General features: G+C 37.2%; 1 protein-coding gene across 1 annotated transcript; it reads right to left on the minus strand.

The window, feature by feature from the left end:
- Positions 1-433: 433 nt before the first annotated feature.
- On the minus strand, positions 434-22962 carry SERPINI1 (serpin family I member 1). The gene is made up of 8 exons (XM_074153725.1): positions 22701-22962; positions 20702-20932; positions 17786-17980; positions 16723-16927; positions 10494-10591; positions 4394-4480; positions 3077-3166; positions 434-1315 (listed from the first exon to the last, which is right to left on the minus strand). The coding sequence occupies exons 1-8, from the start codon at positions 22948-22950 to the stop codon at positions 1239-1241; spliced, it is 1233 nt and encodes a 410-aa protein (XP_074009826.1). The 5' UTR covers positions 22951-22962; the 3' UTR covers positions 434-1238.
- Between the last annotated feature and the right edge of the window lie 719 nt (positions 22963-23681).

Here is a 23681-nt window from a genome sequence, read left to right on the forward strand (position 1 = left end):
TAAAGTTCAGCCAATATGCATTTGTTCCTACAGAATTCAAAAGACAAAACTTCTATTGACTGAGAAGAAAACCACTTATTATCCAAAACTTTGTATTTATGATCTGTTTCAAAGCAGCTCCTCCCTTCTTTTCTCCTATTCTCTCTTACCTTTTTAAAAACTTCTTTTTATATTTTGCACAATGAGGGAAGAAATAATTATAAGCCTCTCTGGTGACAACTGGTACTTCTCCTCCTCTTGTAAGTGGAAACAGCAACTAATTTCCCTGCTAATATTTACTTGTGGCGAGTGTCATTCTCCTCTCTGTCACTTTATTCTCAATAAAAAGTTAGGGAATAAAAAGAATTATGTTCTCCTTTAGACATATATGAATAGAACATTTTTAGACACTTAATTTTAAGAGTGTTGATTGGGTTTTTAGGGGTTTTTTTTTGACTTTGAGAAAGATCATTCTAGGTCCCTGAAGTGAGATACTGCAGAGCTTAGGATAAAGTAGAACAACCACTTTGGGGGAGAAAAATATGTCCACACGAATGACCTTACTATTCAACTACTTTACTTCAGTCACATACATAACTATTCTACACTGACTAGTCTCAAATATTCATGCGATCAAATTTTATTGGCATCAACAGTCACGGAAGGTGAATTGCAGAGTCACATGCAGCTGCATTCATAAAGCAACATTTTAGAATCACATGTGGGAGAGCTCACACAAAGTCTACCACAGTTATCTTATAGAATAAAGTCCACTAGGCTTAATTTGTTTCATTAACTTTGATGAGACAGCATATCGCAGTCTGTTTACTACTTTTACAGGAACAGGAAACGATCACATTTTCCAGATGTAGTTCTTCAACTCCATAAATTATCATTAAGGTTTGCCATTTGCGTTATTCAGAGCTGCACACATTCCGCTCCTGTCTCATTGATCAAGTCAGTCTTTGGACTGTAAAATAATTACAAAGAATGGATTCGCAGTTTTTTGCTTTACAATTCACTAGAACAAGAAACAGTTGTTGACATGTACACAATTTTATTTTAAGGACACAGCAATCACAATGACGGAAACGGAACCATTATTTTAATACTGTAAGCTTTCCTCTGGAAACTGACTTGCACACGGTTAGATCTTGAAAGCATTTTAAACAATATCTTGGGGGAAAACACAGCAAACCTTAAATATATTAAATTCAAACTTTATGTGCTTATCTCCTCTTTTTGGTAGCTGGTGGCAGTTAAAGCTCTTCAAAGTCATGGCCACTTGTATTCATTGCTTCAGGATGCATTACCCTTCCCATGAATAACACAGTACCTGTGGAAAAAGCAGGAAGGGAGGAAGGGAAGGAAAGATGTCAGAACCAAGAGAAAAAGTTGAGGGTGTAAGATGACAAATACCGATAAGTTCTAGAGCATGCGGGTACACAAATTTTAGAATTTGGTGGCCATGAAAAGCAATGGGTCAACAACCCTAGAGAAGAGGACCTCTTTGCATTCAGAACTGATACAGTACAGAAAAGAACAGTAAAACTCTCTGCATTTCAGTGCCCCTCTGCTTATTCTGAAGGCTTGATTGAAAACCCACCAGAAATCAGAAAGGTTCACTTTCATTTCAATGCTTCTGATGAAGGACCATGAAGTACTGCCACTGATCTCAAGCGGTTATGACACAGTACTGGTTTCTAGGCTGGTGGGCTCCAAAGGCAGCCGCTAACCCTAACTGGAGTGTGAACGCCTAATCAGAGTAACCTTCGTGATCACTTCCGTGCCTCAAATGCCTGAGCTGCTGGACAATGTTCCTCACAGAATTAACAGTGAGCCCCAGAAGCTCCACACCAATCAGTTAATGATTATTAACAGATAAGTACTTTGAGATCACAGATTTACTCCACATTAGAGCATGCAACCCACAACAAGAAATTCTCTGTATGAATATTGCTCCCCTATGCTTTTTAATCACCATTTACATCTTTCCTATTTTATATATTTCTATATAACCTGTTTAAACACAGTAATCAATCATGAGCACTTAGGGTATTCTTGAGAAGAAGGGTAACAACCACAAATTTTTTTTAAAAGGTTTCTAACCTTAGATTTCTAGATTAGTGATGAGCTTTCAGCCTTTAACTATAGTTAGCAGCAATTGCTCTTTCTACATGCAACAACAAAGCCTGTGCAACATTAAGAACTGCTCCAAGGCTACAAACTATTCTGTTCTGATGGAAACTTTTCTTTTGGGGGAGATTTTTGTATATTGAGTAGGGGAAAGGTCAGATACCCTCCTCAAAACACATTTTTGACTAATTATTGCAGCAAGGATACTCAATTTAGTTTTGGTCAAAAAAAAAAACCACACTAAGAGTTTGTATCATGCCTTGCACACGAGTGACCCTACCATTACTGCTATCTACATGATTTAACAAACATCGATACCTATGATGGGCATCTCAAATACATAAAAAAAACCTCTCAAACTGAACCTATTGGAGTTTGCTTGTAGAACGCACGGACCCATAGGTGGATGTATAGTAATGATTTGTCACCCAGACACATCCACATCATTAAGACAAATTACAAATACGAAACTAAGGAACTCCTTAGTCATTGCCCGTTTTGCTAGTGAGTGCTGCTCTCATCCCTTCCCTGCCATGGAACACTTCAAGAGCACAAAAGAATTATTCATAGCTGTAATATCTGTCCATTATGCAAATAATTTGGTACCGGGAACACATCTCACTGGTCTTACTACAGCCAAGCTCTTATGGAATGCAATTATTATGGATATTCAGGACTGTAGCACTGTGTTCTCTGAAGAAAAAATGGTCAATTTTTCTTCCCCAGGGTTTTTAATCATATAATCATGAATATTTTTCAGTATTATGTCAGATTTTGGTGTCTTACTTGGAGAAACATTAAGGGGACATAGAAGAGGTCAGTCTTTCAATATTAGGTATTTTAAGACAAATTAAGGAAAATCCATAATACAATGCCAGTTCACTGATCAAAATGGGCAATTTTCTTTTGTATACTTGACGAAGTACTGTGAAAAAAGTAGGAGAGTTTGCAATATTCTCACCTGTTCTTCTGTTTCTGACCAAAAAGAAAAAGGGATGATCAACTATAACTTGGGGATACAGCACTGCCATTCTGCTAATGGCAATCATTCCTAAAGGAAAAAGAACACAGGCAACTTGTTAAATATCACTGCACATTCTCCTGCTCTTCAGGAGAGATACTTGTGAAGTTCATGAGTAGACACTGAAGTCCCACACTCTTGGAACTTCGTGTGACCAGGAAATAGCATGAAAAATCTAACTGAAAATGAGAGAGACCTACAGAGTAATTGCATGCCTGTTTATGCTTTAAGAATGATTAACAAGGGAGAGTGGCACAATTTCCCAGGCTGAGCGAGCAGCTTATAAATTATAAGACCCAGAACCTGAAGAGGAGTTATGACTCCTGCTCACTTTTAGGAAGAAAATGCATTACGCTAGACAGCACTGCTGACCTACTTTAAACGGCTCCAAGCCTGCCGTTGACACTAAGAGGTAACCCTGAATAACTATAGAATATGCAACAACTAAATGGGCTGATCTTGCAGCTTTTAGCTTCAGTCTTTAAATAATGCAGAGGCTGAAAGTAAAATTAACTGGGAATCAGGCAGAATTTGACTCTCATTTTTATTTGGAGATGCATGGATTTCACCAAGACAGTACCATTATTTCTCAGTGTTTCATTTACTTTTACATTTTCACTGCACTGTTAATACAAACTCATGCACGCCAGTAATTTCTGCCCATATTAATGTTACAACTCAACCCAGGTCCTGGTACTCATGACCAGGGAAGTCATGCTTCCTTTCCTCAAAAGCTGGTACAAGTAGAAGCAATTAGAAATCACTTAATGATACATATTGGCAACCAAGTAACCACAATAACCACCCCCACCCTCCACCCCGGCCTCCTAGCATGAATAGTGGCTGGCTATGGTTTTGCATTTAGCACTTTCCATCTTGCATCTCTGTATATGAGCTTATTAAAATGAAATTGCAACAGCTCTCAGCTCCTTTTAACTATTCTGGATCAAATGTCTCTGACCATCTCAATTAGCAGATCAAAAATTACAAATGCTTAAGTTCCATAAAGGCAGAATAAATTGCAGTCCGTACCCTCCTGACAGTCACGAGCAAAGTAAGGAAGAAGAGGTTTTCCACAGGATGCTCAAAACTCTTCATGAAACACATTGTGTTAAAAAAATGCTAACACTTTAAGTTCCCAGAATTCCCTTCTGAAAAGCTATGCTACGTGCTATTTAGCTTTCCAGTCAGTTTTAAAAAAATAATTAACACAGAGTAACCAGACATTTGATTTAATTCTGCTTTTCAGTCAGGTACCTGAGGCAGCAGCAGCTTCTGATCCTTCCTCATTAACTTCTAGAAATGCCTTGTGAAATGCCTTTGCAAGGTAAAGTTCTTTGTTATCTGGAGAGGAAAAGGAAACACATTTCAAGTGGCTCAACAGTAAAAGTGAAGTATTTTAAAAAAGCCAAACACTGCCAAAACCCCAAACACTTTTGTCCACCAATTAAGGAAGGATAAGAGCTTTGTGCATAGAAGTTGCATTAAAATACCTCCTGACGATACCTTCAACAGCACTGTTTACCTCGTTTAAATTTGTAGTACTCTCCTACACTATGGATATTAAAACAGCCTGGCACTGTCCAGAGCACCAGTATACCAGACAGAATAAAAGACAGTCCTTGAACACTAGATTTTTAAATGCAACCACTGGAAAAAAAAGATTGTGACTTTATATGGCAAATATTTATACATAAAGAATTTTATTTGTGCAATTAGGTCCAATATAGACTTCCTCCAGAAAAATCAGGTATTTTAAATATAATGAGAAGAGGAAAGAAAAGAAGCTGAAGATAATGATTTATTGCAAAAACTACATGGAACCAGGTTTTCTCAGTCTTGTTTGTTTTCCATCCTTCTTTATCAGTGTTTCCATTTCGGTCCAAGTCTACTCCTGCTTAAGTCAGTGGATGTTTCATTACTTTTCTTCTCTGGCTAGACGACCAGACCTATTGAAATATACCCAGCACCTTGCAGGAAGCAAGACACACACCACCATTTAATCTGAGTAAGTTTCATCGGAAAGACGTAACAAGGATTCGATATACATTTATTGTACCTGCATAAAATCCACAGTAATGACAGAGGACAACTGGCAGTTAAAGGAATAAAAGCCTTCTCAAGGGAGAGATACACAACCATGAAAATCTAATCTATCCGCCCCAGTGAGACAGATATACACCATTTTGCATTTCTGATCCTTCACGAAATGTTTAACACCAAAACTCTAGCTGAAGGCTGTCAAAGGAGGGAAAGCTTGGGACTATTCATCTAATTGTTACCCATTTATTTTGAATCTCACACTGACAGCCACTAGTTCTAATACTAATGCAAGCCAAAAGCACAAGAGACAGCAGTTTAAAATGTCTCTCCCCAGATCGCATTACTGCTACACGTACTCAGAGCTGAAGTAAACCTCTTGGTTCAGCTGCTTAACTTAAATCTCATGAGCAAAAGCCCTGAATCATTCCCTTTGGGACTGTATGCAGTAAAACATACTAGATTGCTACACATTTTACTAGTTCTAGACTTCAGTTGCAAGCCTTCAGTAATGCTGTCTTGAAAGCCAGGATGAAGTTTCCACCTTGTTACTTTAAAACATGGGACATGCAGCATCTGCTCATCTGGAACACTAAGCATAATTCTCACAGGTTTTGCCTCCTTAACTGTTAACAGAAAGGCCACCTGAAAACACAATGTGGTACCACTCCAACACTAACATCACCTTTAAGTCTGTAAAAAATAAATCACAAGCTAAGTAAATACTACAAGCAAGTGTTAAACTGTCATCCCCTTAAGCTTCCATTCCATTATGGACCCATTAAGACTTAAATTTTCAAAAAATGTTTTAAACACGGGATGTGCAATTAACATTTACACAGCTGATAATGGATAGATACCCAAGGCAAAAAGGGTGACAGATCCACGCACATCAGCAATTCCTGTTATGCATCTCTCACATTATGTGTGTGCTGCCTTTGTAAACATGTCAGTTAACAGGATTCTAGGTAAGTTTATTGGTCACTTCTGCAAATTCTACCTTCCAGGCAGCTGTATTTTGTTATCCTTGCTGGAGACCCTTTCAAAGCTCTATTGAGCATTTGAGCTATACAACACATGCCAAAAGAAAACAGTAATTTTGCAACCCTTAGAGAAGAATCCTGGTTTGGAGTTCCTTATCTTAAACCCAAATAAATTTTTTATGTTTAATAAGAGACAAAGAAATGCCCACTCAGCCTAATCACTTTTTTTTTTTATTACAGCACTTAAGCTTGCTCCTGTGACCTGTAATAGTCTCGGTAATACTCTGTATTTTCACCCTGAATGCTTTATTTTGCATAGTGTGGTGATGCTTACGGTACTCTGAGGTATATTTCTGGTCAGAGCACTTAGCACCTTGGAAGGCTGGTCTCCCATCTGATAAGCTTACAGACCTTAATTCAGTAGTCGGCCTACTTGTAAATGTATTCAGGAACTGAGTATTAAAAAAACTCAACAATATTTTGTGAAGTTGACAGGAATAGAAGAAGTGCCACTGCAGATGAGACCAATATGTCCAATTAGTCCAGCACTGCTCCAGCTGTAATATTTTTGTTGTTTTAGAATAAGATACAAAAAGCCTTACAAATGAAAACTACAACACAACTTAGAAAGATAAAAATCCTCCAACCCATCATGTGCCTTATATTCTAAACCAAGAATATAGAATCTACAGAATATATAGAATGCCTTTATTCAATGTGCTATAGATAGTTCTGATTGCTCTGAGGCAATTCCTTTTTTTTTTAAATTCTACCAATCTCACAGCCTCAAAGAATACCCAGCAAAGATCTCTGTGGTCACGTTTTCCATAAGAGAAGTACTTTGTATTTGTTTTCTATTTGTTGCCTTTCACTTCATTGGATGTCTTTGTCCTTGGGTGGTGAAAAGAGCAATTCCACATCCCAATTTACTTTCTCTAGACTCTTCTCTTTATATTGCCACAATCACATCCCTCTCATTCATCTCTCTCTCTGAAGTGAATGAATCTATTTTCATATGGAAGCATAACGTTGTCACCGAGTGCTCAGGCATTTTTCTCTTTGGTCTATTTTGTGATTATCAAATCACTGACTGCAATACTTCAATATCATACACACTTTGTCATTATTATACATCTTTCCTTTATGGCTTTCAGTGTGGATAAGGTGGGGCTTACCCAAGTACCGACTATCATGTCATTTTTCTCTAGTAGCTTCTTGGAATCTGGATTTTCATAAGCACCAACACGATTTGATTGTTAGAACCAACACAATCTGATTGTTAGCATCTCAAAAGTCCCACGGAGATTTGGTATCAGAGTTGAAGCTTTCTGCAGGACCCTGGCCTAGATACCCATTAATGTGTGGGAGTAAGCTGAGACTCACTTCTAATGTATGTGACTCCGTTAGCATCACATTTCATTTGTCATTACACTCCATATGCTTGCAAACTCCCACTCAAAGCTGCCAACTGGTTGCTCTGCAAGTCTCATTTTAAAAAAAAGCATGCAGGTTTATTGGCTTTTCTAGCTTAGGTTGTCGCGGAAAAGTTATACTTACCTCGGTCAAGACTTCGAAGAACTATTTACTGGACTGGTGCTCTTGTAACTACTTTACATTGTGAAAGTAAAGTCATTAAGATTACTTCACTGCTTATTGAAATGCAGGTCACCCTGAGGTTAACAGCACTTGCCATTTAAGGCACCATACAACAGTAAGAAATCTTATAGTCATTTGAAAGAGAAGGAGAATTTCAGTATTGAAATTAGTTCAAGGGTAAATCTTAAGTGGTGTCAAAATACTCAAATAGCAAGTTTACGTGCTGTGTAAGTTATAAAATCCCAAATACCAGAAGTTGTTTCAAGATTATTTTGAACTCCTGATGGAATCACAGATGCAAGTAAAACCTGTCAAAGTCTTTTGCTGAAAGTGAGAGTCAGACTACATGCAACTAGACAGCCAAGTAGGAATGTACTCCTACTCATCGGTGTTAATTGACAAGGAACTTAATTTCTGCAAGACAGTAACATTTAAAATGTGCATCTGGATTAATACTTTCCCACTGGTAGCTCACAATCCAGATATTCTGAAAGATAAAGTTGACTCATCCATTTCCATTTTTCAGATTGAGTGCAAAACCCAAAAAATTCTAAATATTGAAAAATAAATCTGTCATCCTGCAATTTGACTTATATCCACTAAACCCACAAAGCATTTCACTGAACTCAACAATCTGTGCCTAGATCTGATTACAGGATTAGGGCCGTTGTTGAAATTGCAGAAGGCTTTCCTTGACAATAATCCAAAGGCAAGAGCAACAGGAGAGGAGGAGAAAAGTATTTTGAAATGCAACAGAATTTCTCAGAAATCTCCTTAGATTTTCTTTTATGATTTTTATCTTCCTAAATCAAAAGTGTCCAGACAAACAGTTTGTTCAAGTATCTGAATTTCAGGTTTCACAAAATACCAAATTTTCCAGAGGGCTGATGCTGAAGATGCACATAAGCTTCTCAATTCAACTTCCCTGTTACCTGACTTGCTATTCAGGTAATTGCAAGAGTAAGACTACAACATTTTTCTTTATGATTTTTTTTTCCTTCCCTTCACATTTTACATTGTGAAAATTAGAAACAGGAAATGTATTTTGTATTTTAATTACTTAAATTTTCACTGAAGACATTCAAAACATTTTCTTATTCTTAATTTATGAATAACCTTTTCATCACCTGGCGGTGCATGGCCTTTTAAGTAAAATGAATTCTGTCCATATTCTCTCTATATTTCTTAATAAACAAGTTAATCTTTAAACGGCAGGAGTTAATTCAGCCATGCAAAACACAGTATTCTGATTTTACACAATACAATTGTCGAAAGTATAAAACTTCAAACAAGTCACATGGATTAAAACACAAGCACGTTCCAATCTTTCTGCTAAACTCTCTCAACTATAGAATTAGTCTCTGATATATAACTGAATTTTACATAACACTAAATAAAAGCCAAGCACTGCCTTTGTGATTCAGTCTCCCCTGTGTATTTTCCATTCTGTTTAGTGCCTTTCCCCAAGTAAATACTTTTCTATATATAGACCAGAACTTACTGGAAAGCTGACTTTTCTTTGGGGTGGCAGAGAAGTTGAAGGTGTTTTTTCTTAAGAAAAATGGTACTTTTTAATGAAGGATTTTTCTTTTATTCAAATTATTTTCCCATTAGCTAACTCCAGCTCTTCCCACAATTTCAACGGGAAAGTGAAAGCGGCAGAACGGTGGAATAAGCTACACGATACACTATAAACATTATTTCACACTTAGCAAAAGTGTAAAGTGTATGAAACTTCCAACCATTTCTGCTGTAAATTTCAGAGGAAGGTTGGCCCTCATTACCACTATTTTGAATAAGCCACACAGGTGTGACTCCTTCCAGAGAGAGACAATTAAGACCAGGTATTTCCCATCAGCTAAAGATCTATCTGGCTGATTAGGCAGTAACCCACAGAGCAAAAAAAACCCACACAGGGAGCAGTATATAAGCACAAATTACAAGAGCAATGACTGCAATCTCACACTGGTGCATGTTTCTAGATACAGAACAACCGGGTTTGCCAAAATTCATGTCTAGACAGACCATAAATACACTGCTCATGTGGCTACTTTTGATACAGAAATAATGAAATAAATTCTCAGGCAAATGTGACTCAATCTCCATTTTGTGCCACTTCAATACCTTTTAGGAGGTATTAAAAGCAGAAAGATCTCATTTCCACCTGAACGTCTAAATGTATTGGATATTTTAACTTCTGAAAATCAACTGTTGACAACGTATTGAAACAGGCAAGCATCATATGTGAATAAATTGCTTTTATCTCAGAACTCTTTCTTTCCTGTGCTGCTTCTATACAGCAGGTATCTGGGGGGATGAGTAATTGTACAACAGCTTAATGTTCTTAATGCTGTGAACAAATAGCCTCCGGAGATAGAAGATGATAACTCCCTTGATGTGCAAATCCCATTTGCCATCAAGGCACTGAAGCCACATATTGCTCTATGGTGGATCTGCCTTTTGCATAGTATCACACTTTCTCTACGGTTCTAATGCAATCCAATTCTGAAATACTCAGAGTGAACCTTCCCAGGCCAAAAATTCCCCCCACCCTGATGGATTTCTCCCCTGCCCCAAACTGCTCCTACAGTAAGCACAAAAATCCCAAAGAATCAGAAAATTACTAGAAGGTTGGGACTTTTTTCTCCATAAAATCACTTTGAAGATCTTCTTGGTTATCTTTAGGTGATTTTGGTGCTTCCCCACACACCTCGAGAGACAACACAAGAAACCCTTACCAGACATGGCAGTGAGGTCAGCGCTGCTGCTGAACAGCTCTGTAATTCCAAGACCTCTCCAGACATCTTTCAGATCAATTTCCTGTTCTACTGTGAACCTGCAGAACATAATAGAAAATTATGAAAAGTCCAGAATGTAAGCAGTACTTATTGTTATCAGGAGGTTAACATTTCTAGGTAATGACAATTAAAACGCCAAGGTAAATAATGTAAAGTAGGAGATTCAGCACCAATAGTACAGCATAGTGACACCTTCTACACAAATGCTTACAAACAAATTATTTACTCTCACAGCTGGATTTTTTTTTTCCCTAATGCGGAAGCAATTAAAAATATGCTAATGCTCTGTAGAGTCCCTGACCATAAAACCTTGGTGAAAAATTATGCAGTAGCTAATGTAAATGCTTACTTTTTATACAAAAAGTTATTTTTTTTATACTATAAGAACTGAATTTAATTGTACACATACTAGAACAGAATATCAAATAAGGCAAAGAACAGCACAAATTTCATAGACAGCTGTTGGCAAAGAAGGAATAGGAAAGTAAGAAAGACGCTCCATTTTTATTTAGATAGTGTAAGCAAAGCCCAGCAGTTATGAACATGAATATAAAGCCCAAACCACAACACTCAGCTTCTAATTACTCTGGTGGCAAAATTTTAATTGGGTTTTGATTGTGAGTAAAGAACAGCGAAAACAAATAGCTGTTAGAGCAAATGCACATGTGAGTACAACCTGGCAGGATTTCAGGGTTAGCTTGCAAAGTCATGTTCTAGCCTATGTTATTATGTTGGAAGGACCAATTGAGATTTATCCCGAGGGCAAGAAGGTGTGTTTTTCCTTTTCTGGCTTTTATTTCACCACAATTAGTATTAAATGTATCAAGTTTTCAAGATAAATTAGCTATTAAGTAGCAATGTCAAACTAGTAAAGAGTATCAAGATAGGACACTAGTGAGAAAAGGCTGCATGGAAAACAAAATTTGAGGTCACAAATAGGAAAAATAACTGCAAAACTTTTTTTTTCCCCAAATGTAGAGAATCGCTATAAGATACAAATGGAAATTAAGTGGGTTTAAGGCTCTGGACCACTAGACAGAAAACACAGGTATCTGCTAAGCAATGAATTGTGACCCAGAAAGCAAGCAAGACAAAAGATGCTTTTTTTGGGAGATGTTATTGAAAAACAAAATAAACCTGTAAAGCCCCAGTTGAGTATGCACCTGAAAAAAGAAAACGCAAACAAGTTGATTGGTTATATTGCTAAAGAACATGTACATGAATGAAAGGGAAAGGCAAATACTGAACGGGTGGATGAGTGAAGGTCTCTACAATCTACCAAAAGTATTACATCAGCTGGTATAAATACCAAACTATCCCTTTACAAAAATAAAATTAATGACTTCCCTTGTCCCCTTTTAGTTTTTTCATATGATAAAAACCCATTCTAAACCACTACGTGAAATAGTATCTCCCCTAGTACCTGCTGAAGAGCAGTAAGAGTTACAGATAAGCTACTAACAACATTTCAAATACTTTAGCTCATCAAAACTAGCTGCTTCTGAAAAATAATAGGGCTGCTTTATGCTTTGAAATATAATTTCTGGCAATGCAAACCGATGTAAACATTTGGTATGAGTTATCCTCCAGTCATATTTGGATTTCTTTGTGTTCCTCAGTGATGTAGGTATTCAAAATCAAAGCTGACAATCTAGAACACAGAAGAGACATTCAATCTCACTTCCCAAGCCAGGCATTTGCTATACCTCCAGACTCTCGAAATGCTGAGCTACAAGTTACTAGCCCTGACACATGGTTATTTGCAGTGTTTGTCGCATATAACAAGCCAGATGCTCCTATTTTTTCCCCACCATCTTTCAGGCGGTTCTGATGTTAAAAATACTGTTGAAAAATCAATTTCAATACTTCTGTATCAGAAGTCATGGAATAGTTCAAACTGGGAGCATTAAAAACCATGAAGGGAAGTCTGAGAAAGCTCAGACACTGAAGAAAAGATGATGTATTTTCACCATAGGACCAGAACAGAAAGACTGGCCTGTTGAGTCAAGAGGAGACCTTCGGTAGTTAAGCAGTTCTAGAAGGTTCACCAACACACATATCATGGATATATGTTCTACAGACCTCCTTAGAAAGCACTGAGCCAAAAGATATTAATAAGGGATAGTGACTGCCCGTCAGCTGTTAGCCAAAGTCAAGGAGAAGTGAAGATGGGAGTTAGCTCTGTATTTATTTTTACAATGTTCATCTGTAAAGTCTCTTTATTTCCTATATGTAAAATGCCGCCCAAAGAGTTCAACAAAAATACTTCCCTTGATTTCCACTGTCTTTGAATCTTTTTCACATGAAATTAAGAACATAGTAAAACACTTAGGAAGTGGAATTACATTGAGAAACTAACAAACAGTTCTCTGGAAAGTTTAGCAGAGAATGATGACATTTTAATGAAATTTAGAACTTATACATGCATTAGATTATTGATGACATAAATGCATCACTTTAGTCTCCTTAGTTATGTCTCTGAACCTTTGAGTAGAGCATTAACTTTACCATACCACATCAGGCCATCATTCTTCTGTTTTACAGACTTTCAAGAGAGAAGAAAAGATGGCTTCATCTTGTATGATGCCGTACAACCCTTCTGAAATGCTGAATTTTTCATCAAGTCCTTAGATGCTCAGGATCCACAGAATCAAGAAGGATTAAGGTACACTTTCTAGTTACACAACAGAGAAGTGAACTAGAGCCGAGTGTGATTCATCCCTAAGGCTATAATTTCAAAAATTCCTAAGAGTTCTGCATGAGAGAAAGCCAGAAATTCCAGGTTTTTGGATTGGTTCTAATGTATAACATTCTGCAGAAAAAAAAGAATGGCTCCATTGCTTGAAATGAACAATATTCTTGCTTGGAGGACAGGCCCTCAGGATCTGAATCACATTTTTACCCTAGTAAGCAGCCTACAGCACAAAGCTGCCAGATTTTGGGTGGAATTTCAGCTAGGTTGTCCTGAGGTGCTAGAACTAGCCTGCGTGATTTAATAGCCTGAAAACAAACAAGCAAGCACCAAAAAACAACCCCACTAACAGCAAAAACAAACAAAAAAACCCCATACAGCTGCTCTGGTCAGGTGAAGCAAGACAGATGGCTCCTTCTCTGGGAAGGTCCTTCTATCCAGGGCTAAATACAGGCTGCAGAAATTGGCTAAGAGCGTATTTCAGTGGGACAATTTTGTGCCTCTTCCATGACTGTATCACAAGAACAATCAGCACTGGCCTATTCCTCATGAAAAGAAACAAAGGGGACCCAAGAGAGCATGTTAAAAAAAGAGAATGTCTGGGGTTTTTTTTGGTTTGGGATAGGCTTTGGGTTTTTTATTGTGGTTTTTTTTTTTTTTTTTGGTTTGTTTGGTTTTTTTTTTTTTGAGAGAAAACAACTTCCAGCTAAAAGAACTTATCATTTGAACGCCACCTAAGGCATTTTAAAGATACTTTAAATGTACAAAAAACCAAGAAGGTCATTATAGAGAGCCGAGCATACTGGAACAATCCTGAAGAGGAGATCTGCAGACAGTAGCACTGTTATTAGGTACTACTTCCTGCTATGCTCTTCAAATAATTTATGTTAGAGAGGCAGCTTTGTAAATTAGATTCATGGTCTGTTTCACCCCTATGCAAAAAGTGGATTAAAATGTTGATCACTTTAGTCTGGGTTAAGCTGGAAACAATGATTTGAAAATGAAAATGAGAAAGTATAATTTAACAATTCTGTACAAATCTCTCCCTTGCTATTAAGAGGAATAATACACAATTTCATTTGCACAGAGATAATGCAGACAGAAATCGGAAAGTTGTGATTAACTCTGTTTTGGCTAGTCATTCAGGTCCTATTACAAATGTATAAGTTTAAAAAATGTGCACTTTATAATTGGATAGCATCTTTCAGGATATAAAAATTTAATTTTATTCCACTGCTTTCAATTTCTCAGTGGACAGAGCCTGCAGGCCACATTTCATAACATGCCTGAGTCAGAGCATCAAATATTTATGAAGTGTTTATTTAGAGCATTGATAAAATCCTGTAGATCACCTCTGAATCCCTAAATGGAAATCCAACACCTTGGGAGCGTGCAATAAATCTTTGGAATTTTTTTAAGGAAACTGCAGTATTACTATATGGAATTTCAAGCTCATGATAGTTATCTTTTATAATCTGGAAATACTGAAGGTAATCAGCACCTGATTGTACCTCTTTTGCCTTTGTATCGCCGTAATTCACAAGTGTTTACCAAGTTATTTAAGGTTCTTGGATAAGAGCGACAGGCATGACAACTAGCCTGAGGATGGAATAAATAAGTACATTTTATGACCACACAAATCCTAAGCCTCAAAATCACATCTGAGAACCTAGCTACAGAGAATCCTGGAGTTTCTGCTTTTGGTTAAAAGCAAACAAATCTCAAAACAACCTGTATAAACTTAATTTGAGCCATAAACATAATTAATATGTTTTCAATGACATTCGTGTATTTAACTTGAGATACCTAAACTTCTTAATTTTGGAAGCTAGTTTTCACAGAATACCTATATAACCAACAGAGAGACACTTCTGTTCTGGATCTCACACTCTAGGAATTCTTTGAGAGAAGATGTCCAACTTCAGCACCTGACACACATGCTGTGAAATGCTCCAGATATAAAAGGAAAGCTTAAGGGATGGAAGAATCCTCATATTTTACTTCCCATGAGCATCTAGATATGGTTTGCCCAAACCTGCAGGATAATTATAGCCTAGGAGAAACGCCTCTCCTCTGCATCTTAGTGGACTGTTAATACTAAAGCTCCTGGGACCTGAAGCTCCAAGAGAGAAACAAGCCAAAAAAAAAAAAATCACAGGAATAGTGTACAGTAGGTTCAGTTTGCACAAAACCTGCAATGCAGCTCTTTGCTGCTCTCCCTGCTTCTTCAAAGGAAATGCTACTTACTAAGGGACAGAGGAAAAATAGCCCCAAAATGCGGCTGTTCCCTCACCACTCTGACTCTAAGCATAACAGCTTTAAAGAGAAGCAGAATTCCATCTCGAGCTGGAATCAGGGCACACTGACAGCACCAGTCCATCTCAACCCAATTTATCCTGGATCACCCTGGTTTATTGTGCTCAGCTGCAGTTCGCTTCTTGAAAGTGGTCTTTGCTTTGAAAAGAAACTGATAAGCTGCAGGGATTCTTGCCCTGCTCTTTACATGTGAAATGTAACAAACTCAAACCTCCAAGTCACCTGAAAACAAAGAACTATTTTAATGATTAAAAGGATTCACTATAGTTTATTTTTTCTGCTGCCATGTACCTGCTGCACAGTGCCACAAGACAAGAGTAAGCAGAAGTGATCCACAACAAACTTGTGCCATATTTTTATATAAACACTTCAATGAAACTATGAATCACTTGAAGGACATCATGATCCAACTATACATTATTAGTGACATTTAGTAGTAAACAACTCTGTTACTAAAGTCAAGAGTAGGGCAAGCATGAAAAATATTGGAAGGCAGATGAAATAGAATTCTAGAAAAGATAACTAAGTGGTATATGTGAGCAAATACACCACTGAGCACACACAACCTATGTCTACAAATGAACTGACAGAAGTGTCATCCTTTGTGGTAGTAACGTCTTGTTATTCTATTGCTCCTCTAAGGAAAAAGAAACCAGCACTTATTACAACTAAGAAAAAAAGACAAAAGACACAAATTGACTAGAATTACCTCTTAACATTTAACTATTTGTATCTACACAGACATACACCATTAGAACTTTTTAAATTAGCAGCACGTGGAAATCTAATTAGGACCTAAATGAAACTTTTTTAGCTTTGGTCAATTCAGACTTGCAATATTTCTATGGCTCCTGTCTAAACGGAACTTATCCATAATGAGTTCTGCGATACCCTGAGCATCATTCAGGCTGGATATATTCCTGATGAAATTCTCCTTTCTGGAGCTCACATAAAGACTTGCAAATGCAGTGCTCATCTGCTGCTAAAACAACCATCATTCTGCACCGCACACCCCCTGGACTTCCTTGTCAAAGCAGCCTTCAACGTGGGTGCTACATAACTGCAGACTTGATCAAGATGTTCAGGTTTTACCTACTCTGCTATTCCAATCAATTCGAATGCAGTTTTTCCCCTTCTAATGACATGAAAGCATATTCTCACCTTGGTAAATACACTTCCACTTTTTGCTTCTTTACAGAATTAGCCCATTCATTAATCAACGAGGCTTTGACCAGCGGTTCCAATGTGGCCAGTGGAACTTCCTGTCTGGAGAGAACAATCATCATGCTAATCTCATCTCCCTCATATGGTATTTCCAGAACTTGATAGATACCACCTGCTTCATTGGAGCCATCACTGAACTCTCCTACAAAAGAAAAAAAACACCACCACCACAAGCTATTAGAAGCATTTTCTTTTGTCTTCACTGGAGATAAAGGAAAATAGAAGGCTAATACTAGGCAGTATTTACTAGATACTGGAACTAACAATGACCCTTTCTATTCTGTTCTGTATGAAATTTATATTGGTTTTTCATCATAGGATTTGAGGCTTATATCTGCTTTCTTAAAGAAAAGAAGCTTATGCAATCACACAGTTTGTAGATTATCATAATTCTGAACCTATTACCTAACTTCCATTGGTTAGACAGAGAGAAGCCTAAGTTATTAAGGCTGCCAAGACTTCCATGGAAATGGGCAGAAGTTTATTTTATTCAGGAGAGATAATTTGTCAATAATTTGTCAATGAAATGCTGCCAATGCTAGATGCTGTAGAACCCACTTGGAGTTCAAGCTCAAGATAAAGTAGTTCTGTTCAAAGAACCCTTATTTTACCTTTCTGAGGATATTACGACAGTAATGAGCAAACATTATTCATTTTAACATTTAGCACAGCCCAAGAAAAACATTTTAGTGAGAAGCAGAATTAGCTCAAGGACTGTAAATATAGATATAATGGATAAACATTCTGAAATCCACCATGTGGCACCAAACACATACCTAAAAAAGTAATCAAGAAAGAGGTCGTTATAAGTGTTGCCATCTAGTTATAATACACAAGCAAGCACATTACAAAAGACATCAAAATCAGATTCTCTTCATTGGGCAAACACCACATTTAAAATACTAGGTGAAAGAACAGACAACAATACAAATGAGTATTACTGCAACAAACCTATTAAGGGAAGAATTATTAGCTTTAAATTGCTAAAGCTCCAACTCACCGTAGTAAAACTCTCCCTGCTGGTACATCATTGGAATCTGCACTTCACTTTCATCATCTTTAGTAAATGAAAAAGTTCTTGTATTTTCAGGTCTGAACTGTGATTTCCAATTGCCTTTAAAGTAGATTGCGTTGATGAGAGCCAAATGAGTTAGAGCACCAAAATCTCTTGATGACACAAAATCTTTGATCATATCTAAGAAAAAAAAAAACCCAACTGTCAGTCTGCATGTCAAATTGAGCATTAAATCAAAACTTAAGACAGCTTGAAAAACGCAAGAAAATAAAAAGCTGTAATTTCCAATTCAGATGTTCTATTAAATCTCAAATTAAACTGCCAGTGTTTTGTAAACCTAAATTACAGTGTAGGTGCATAAACCCTTCCATGGAGTACATGCTAGTCAACTGTTTCTGATCACTACTTAAATATACCCCACAGTGAAACGAGGTGGAAAAGGGGTCACATAAGAAATATTTACATTGGTGCTATAATACAGTTCAACTTTATCGTCTTAAGGTCAGAAAATCTACAAATTTTGGCTCCAACCCAAAGAAACAGTTAAATGAGTCCTTAATTTAACGTGTATAAGTATACCCATTGGAACTTCACCTGGGCCAATTCTGAAGGAAGCATTCAGTTTCAGTAATGTCCTACTGACTTCAAAGTAAGGACTAATCATAGAAAAAAACCCCCGACAAACCCCATAAATTCACAGCATTTGTTCCACTGACATTAGCTCTTGAAAAGCAAGAGAAAAAAAAACATCTAGCATCTGCTCTATTCATGGGAGGTATGTCAGCTGAGCGTGGCAGCTGCTTTGCTCCTACTCCTCAATAAGTCATTTACATCATCAGAAAACAGGCTGTTACCTGCTTTAGCTCATCTTAAATGGCCTGTTTTTCAGCAGAATAATTTCAAATTTTGTTAAATTTGGTGCACTGACCAGGTTTGTCATTTTTCTTGAAGAATTACAGCCTACTTCCAATAGCTTTCTTGCTCACTTCTATTTTTAACTGACATTGTAATATGAGGTATTAAAATAACCACATTCCTTGTTATTACTTCTTAATCCATGTTTTAAAATACAGATTAGTTTTGCTTTCTGGAGCATATGACACCGACTACCTGGTGTGGAATCTGTATATCATGGGGCAGTACTTCTTCTGCGTTGTTGTTTGTTCTTCATTTTATCTAGAACATTCTTAGAAATGAGATGTGACCCATACTGCCACACTTGCTCTCCATGGTTGGAAAAAAAAGGAAAAATTGAGAAGGAGTACACTTCCAGATTCTCCATTTCTATTTGGTAAATCATATGCCCTTATATTTTATAGCCACATCTTGTTAATGCACTGATGTAACGTTAAGAATTTTTCTGGCTAGAGAAACCTTGACAGTTATGTTTTCTGCTCCGAGCATCCCATCACGCTTAACATGCTGGAATTGGAAACCTGCCTGTCTTGTACCCCTTTCCTAATGAGAAAATAAGCCTCCTCCGTCAGAGCTGGCAGGCAGGAGAGAATGAGATCTAGTGGTCAGAGACTGGGCTGAGGGACTGTTACTATCACAACCTACTGCTGACTGACCCACAGCTGCCTTTGTTAGCTCTGCACAGCTCCTTCCAGGGCAATGGTTATGAGCTCGGTCAGCACACGTGGCAGGTGTTAAGCAGGAGAACTTGCTGTTCTCTCTAAAAGAAGGAGAATTTTACTTTTCCTTCAGACAGACACCACATTTTGCTGAAAATACTCTGCAATCTACTGCATCACTTACATTCCCTCCATTTCTGTAGCTTGAGATAAAGGGCAGAATTTATTATGTATATAATAGCTACTATTTTCCCTTGGAAAAAGCCAGATCATTTCCAAAATGGAGTAAAAGCATTATATGAGGTGTTTTTCCACTTTGGTGCCATACATTTCCATAAAGCATTATGGATTCTTAAATGCTCAGAATGGATCCTTAAATGCTCAGACAACATGGTGATGTGTTAATTCTTTACAGGGAATTCCGACACCTTCAAATTTACAACTGTACAACTGATGTTAGAGCCAGACCCTTGTTGAATTACTCTTAAAATATCAACCTCCAGAGTGTGCCAGATGAACTAGAATGAGATTATGCTTTGATCCCTACCACAGGGGACTAACTTCACTCCCATAACTTGAGACTCTGCACGTATTCAGGAAGTGTCACAGCTTCGGGATTCCACAAGCAAAGCAAACACTACATCATGCGGATCCGAATATGCATATTTACATCAACAATCTTTTGCTTACTCCCCTGCTGCAAGTTTTTGTTGTGAAACTCTGTTGACAGTCTTCCTAAAATCAACTGCTCTCTCAAATGCTATCTAGTTTCCTCACATTAGAAAAGATTAAAATACAGGGTCTGATATTGTGGCTCAAAATTATCTTTTGTATTGGTTAGTATTCTGTTTCTCAGTACATTGTAACTATGAGTTCCTCACAGAACTAGTGACACTCCACACAACTAACTCATAGGCCAATAACCACTTTGTGGACAACTTTTCTGCAGTTAGGAATAGTACTTACCTGTTTTGTTTTTAATACTGAAACCAACATTAAAATGCTATTCAAATGCCAACCATCAAAACATTCTCCTTCAATAAATGTTGCAGGTACTTTAAGAGGGTAAGACAGGGGAAAAACATTCAGACAGATACTACTATATGATTAGCAACAGCTAATATTACTTAAGACAGATGATGCCTGCACAAGAAAAATAATATAATTTCACAAAGAGCTGACACTAGAATTCTTTTTATGGGAGGAAATACTTTATTCTAAAATGGAACAGATAAGAGCCAAGGCAGGCAACAATTCAACAACACTGTAACTCTGGAAACACAAACACTTACTGCAGGAAGTATATAAAAGAATCACGTGGACTTACTATTTGTATGATTCTCCACCCACTTGTTGATGTGGGTGGCTACAGCTGCACTTTGGCTGAAGTCTACATTCTCGACTTCAGCTTTAAAGTATTTTTTCACCAACTGCAGAAATTTGTCACTGATATGAAAGCCGTTCTGTACATAGAGAGAGTTAGCAATATTCAGAACATAATGACTTTCTTCAGTAGTTGCCATATCAGACAGGTCCTTCAAGAAGGTAAACTCTTCACCTGAGGAAAGAAAACCAGATTCAATGTTTCAGAAAAGAAAGTTATTCCAAGTTTTTTTTCTGTTGGAAATTCACAAAGACATTTTATGCAAGCAAAAGAGTCCCTTTTTAAAAAAAAAAAAACCAAACTTGTTTCTAAACCTACACACACCTTCAGATCTGAAAGAACAATCTACAAGGCAGAACACATTACTTAGAGCTTATTTTTTTCTACTACCTATAATTAGCATAATTAACAAGATATTTGGATCCCGTCACAGACAAAGCTATCAATGATAATCCTTTTTAACAACAAGAGAGTAATTAAATTCTTATAAGGCACACTTTTATGTCTTGCCACCACAAATCTTTAACAGAATTTTCGTTACACCCTAAAAATCAGTTCTTTAAGAAAAAGTGAATTTTAAGTTTTGAAGCTAAGTAGTTCTCCATAGAATTCTCTCTGCAAAGGAAAGCTCTAGAATTTCCCAGGATCCTGCGTGGGATAGTACAGAATCATTTGCTTGGGTAATGAGGAATCCTGAGTAGGATTAAAGTAGTCTCCTTTAAAATAGGAAGCTTGTACTGTTGCATCATCTACCTGAAACTGAAGTTTCCAATTTTAAAAAACCCAACAAACAAAACCTTAAAAATCGAATGCAATGATATATCCCAAGCAGAAATCATTGGAGTACTTACACTGAACACCACTCCTGCAAGAACAGCATATGACCTAGCTCAAATCAACTGCCTAACTTCTTCAATTATACCCAAGGGATAATTTATCAATGTTTTAGTGAAAAACTGTAGAACTAAATATGTGCTTAGTCTCCACAGAGAGGCGTCACCTGTGCAGCGCTACTGTTGAACACGTCTTGAATGCTGTATTCAGAAATTCCTCCCCAAGATCCTTTCACCGAAGGCTTAAAGTCCAGTACATTATATGAATAAGAAATTTCATTCAGGTTTCAAACCAATTACTTTGACATCAAAATTCATAGAAATTGCCTCTTCAAAGTCATTTTTTGCCATTCACTCATCCCCTTCATTTGCAGTCATATTAACAGTTGCTTGCGCTCCACAGCACAGCGCTACATCCAGATACATGACTTGGCTCATCCCATACTACAAGGGGGACGGTGGGGTAATATAGTTCTCTGCTAAAGAAATGCATCCTGTTTCTTAGAAAGGCTGTGGGGAACACGTGGCGTATCGTGCCGTAACAGCCAAGATGCTTATATTTCCTAAATTAGCTTGTGTATTTGTACGTGACATTATGCAATGGACACAGAACTTTAACAACACAGAATTAGGATAAAGAACCTAGAGGTTGTACCTACAAGAACCAAACAAGTTTTGTCAATGTAAGAGACATTTCCAGTTGAACTGCAAAGATTTTCGTACTTTCTTATAAAACAATATTGCTAAAACTACTGCTTTCCTCTTTGGGTTTCATTATAATCCCTTAAAAGGATTTTCTTAAAAATCTTCTTATAACTCTACCAGCAAAGGCATGCTTTTTTTTGCCAATAGAAACCAAGATCAACAGTTAACTGCAATTGCTTAAGATTCAGGTGCCCAAGCCCGGATTGTACGTTAGCATCTCTCAGTTCATGCAGAATCCCCTGAAGCATGCTTCAGCACGCTCAGGCCATCAACCGGCATGCCAAGAAGCCTACTGATTAATAACCCACAGACATGACCAGGCTACTTCCATCATTGTTCAGGCATTGCCATCTGTTTCTTTAAGACAAAAAGCCCCACAGTAAAACATGACTAAAAGGCCTTACCATTTTTTAAGCTGTCAAAACCCAAGGAATGTCGAATTTCCTTCAAAGTGGTTCCATGGGCTCCAAGCTCTACCATTCCCATGGCTATCGCAATGCTCAGAGGAGAGAAAAGAATATTCTCATCTTCTCTTGCAGCTCGCAGCTGATTGTAAACATTCACAGAGAGCTCAGCAATAGTTTCATCAGGAAAATTTGTCTTGAAGGCTTTGCTTTGCAAAACAAGCAAAGACAATAGTCCAAGGAAATACATGTCTTGAGATTCTAATATCTGCAAGATAAATTTTAGAGAAAATAAGTTAACCTTGTGAAAGTAATAAAAGATTCAACTCAAGAGAAAAGGGAATAGTAAGCTTTTAGTTTTAAAGCTGTGTAGAAAAACAACCCTAGTTATGGAGTTCAATGCACAATTCAGTTATCTGGAGGAGAAACTAACACATATACTGAAGTAATGACCCATTTTCAAAAAAAATCACCTACTTCATTATGTGAATTTATGCTTTTGAAACCTTTCAGCAATAGATTAACAAAATGTAGCTTTTATGTTTTGTTAGATCTCAAAGACATAGTAATGCCTTTCCTACTTGGACATTTTAATTTTGCTTTCGTTGTTAAGCAATGCTGGTCTGGAATTGGTATGTATTTCTCTAGTTTTTCATCAAGGAGACTTATAAATCCGTATTTCTTTCATTCAACCTTCCAATAACATGCAAATTATTCATCTAAGTCACCCTAGGCCCCAAACTGGTAAAAACTATTTCAAGCAACATAAGAGAGCTTGCTGACACCCATGACAAACGAAATGTACCATGATGTTACTCAGTTGCACAACACGTGGCAAGCAGCCAAAAATTCTCTGAAAGAAAAATAAATCATGTCTTAGTTACCAAATTAAATCCCTTTTGTTAGTAAATTATGGCGAAAAGTTGGTTAGTTATGCTAGCTAGGATACAACACCTGCTCAGAGATCCTTAGAGGATAAAG

This window comes from Numenius arquata, chromosome 9, assembly GCF_964106895.1.
Source record: "Numenius arquata chromosome 9, bNumArq3.hap1.1, whole genome shotgun sequence".
Lineage (NCBI taxonomy): Eukaryota > Metazoa > Chordata > Aves > Charadriiformes > Scolopacidae > Numenius > Numenius arquata.

What these genes read in the sequence shown, in the direction of transcription:
- SERPINI1 (XM_074153725.1), bottom strand. Translation starts at nt 22,950, where the DNA reads ATGTATTTCCTTGGACTATTGTCTTTGCTTGTTTTGCAAAGCAAAGCC. An exon ending in GTGGAAGTGTATTTACCAAG is followed by an intron (nt 10,592 to 16,722) that starts GTGAGAATATGC and finishes TATGTTCTGCAG; the next exon opens with GTTCACAGTAGAACAGGAAA. An exon ending in GGTCAGAAACAGAAGAACAG is followed by an intron (nt 1,316 to 3,076) that starts GTGAGAATATTG and finishes CTTTTTCCACAG; the next exon opens with GTACTGTGTTATTCATGGGA.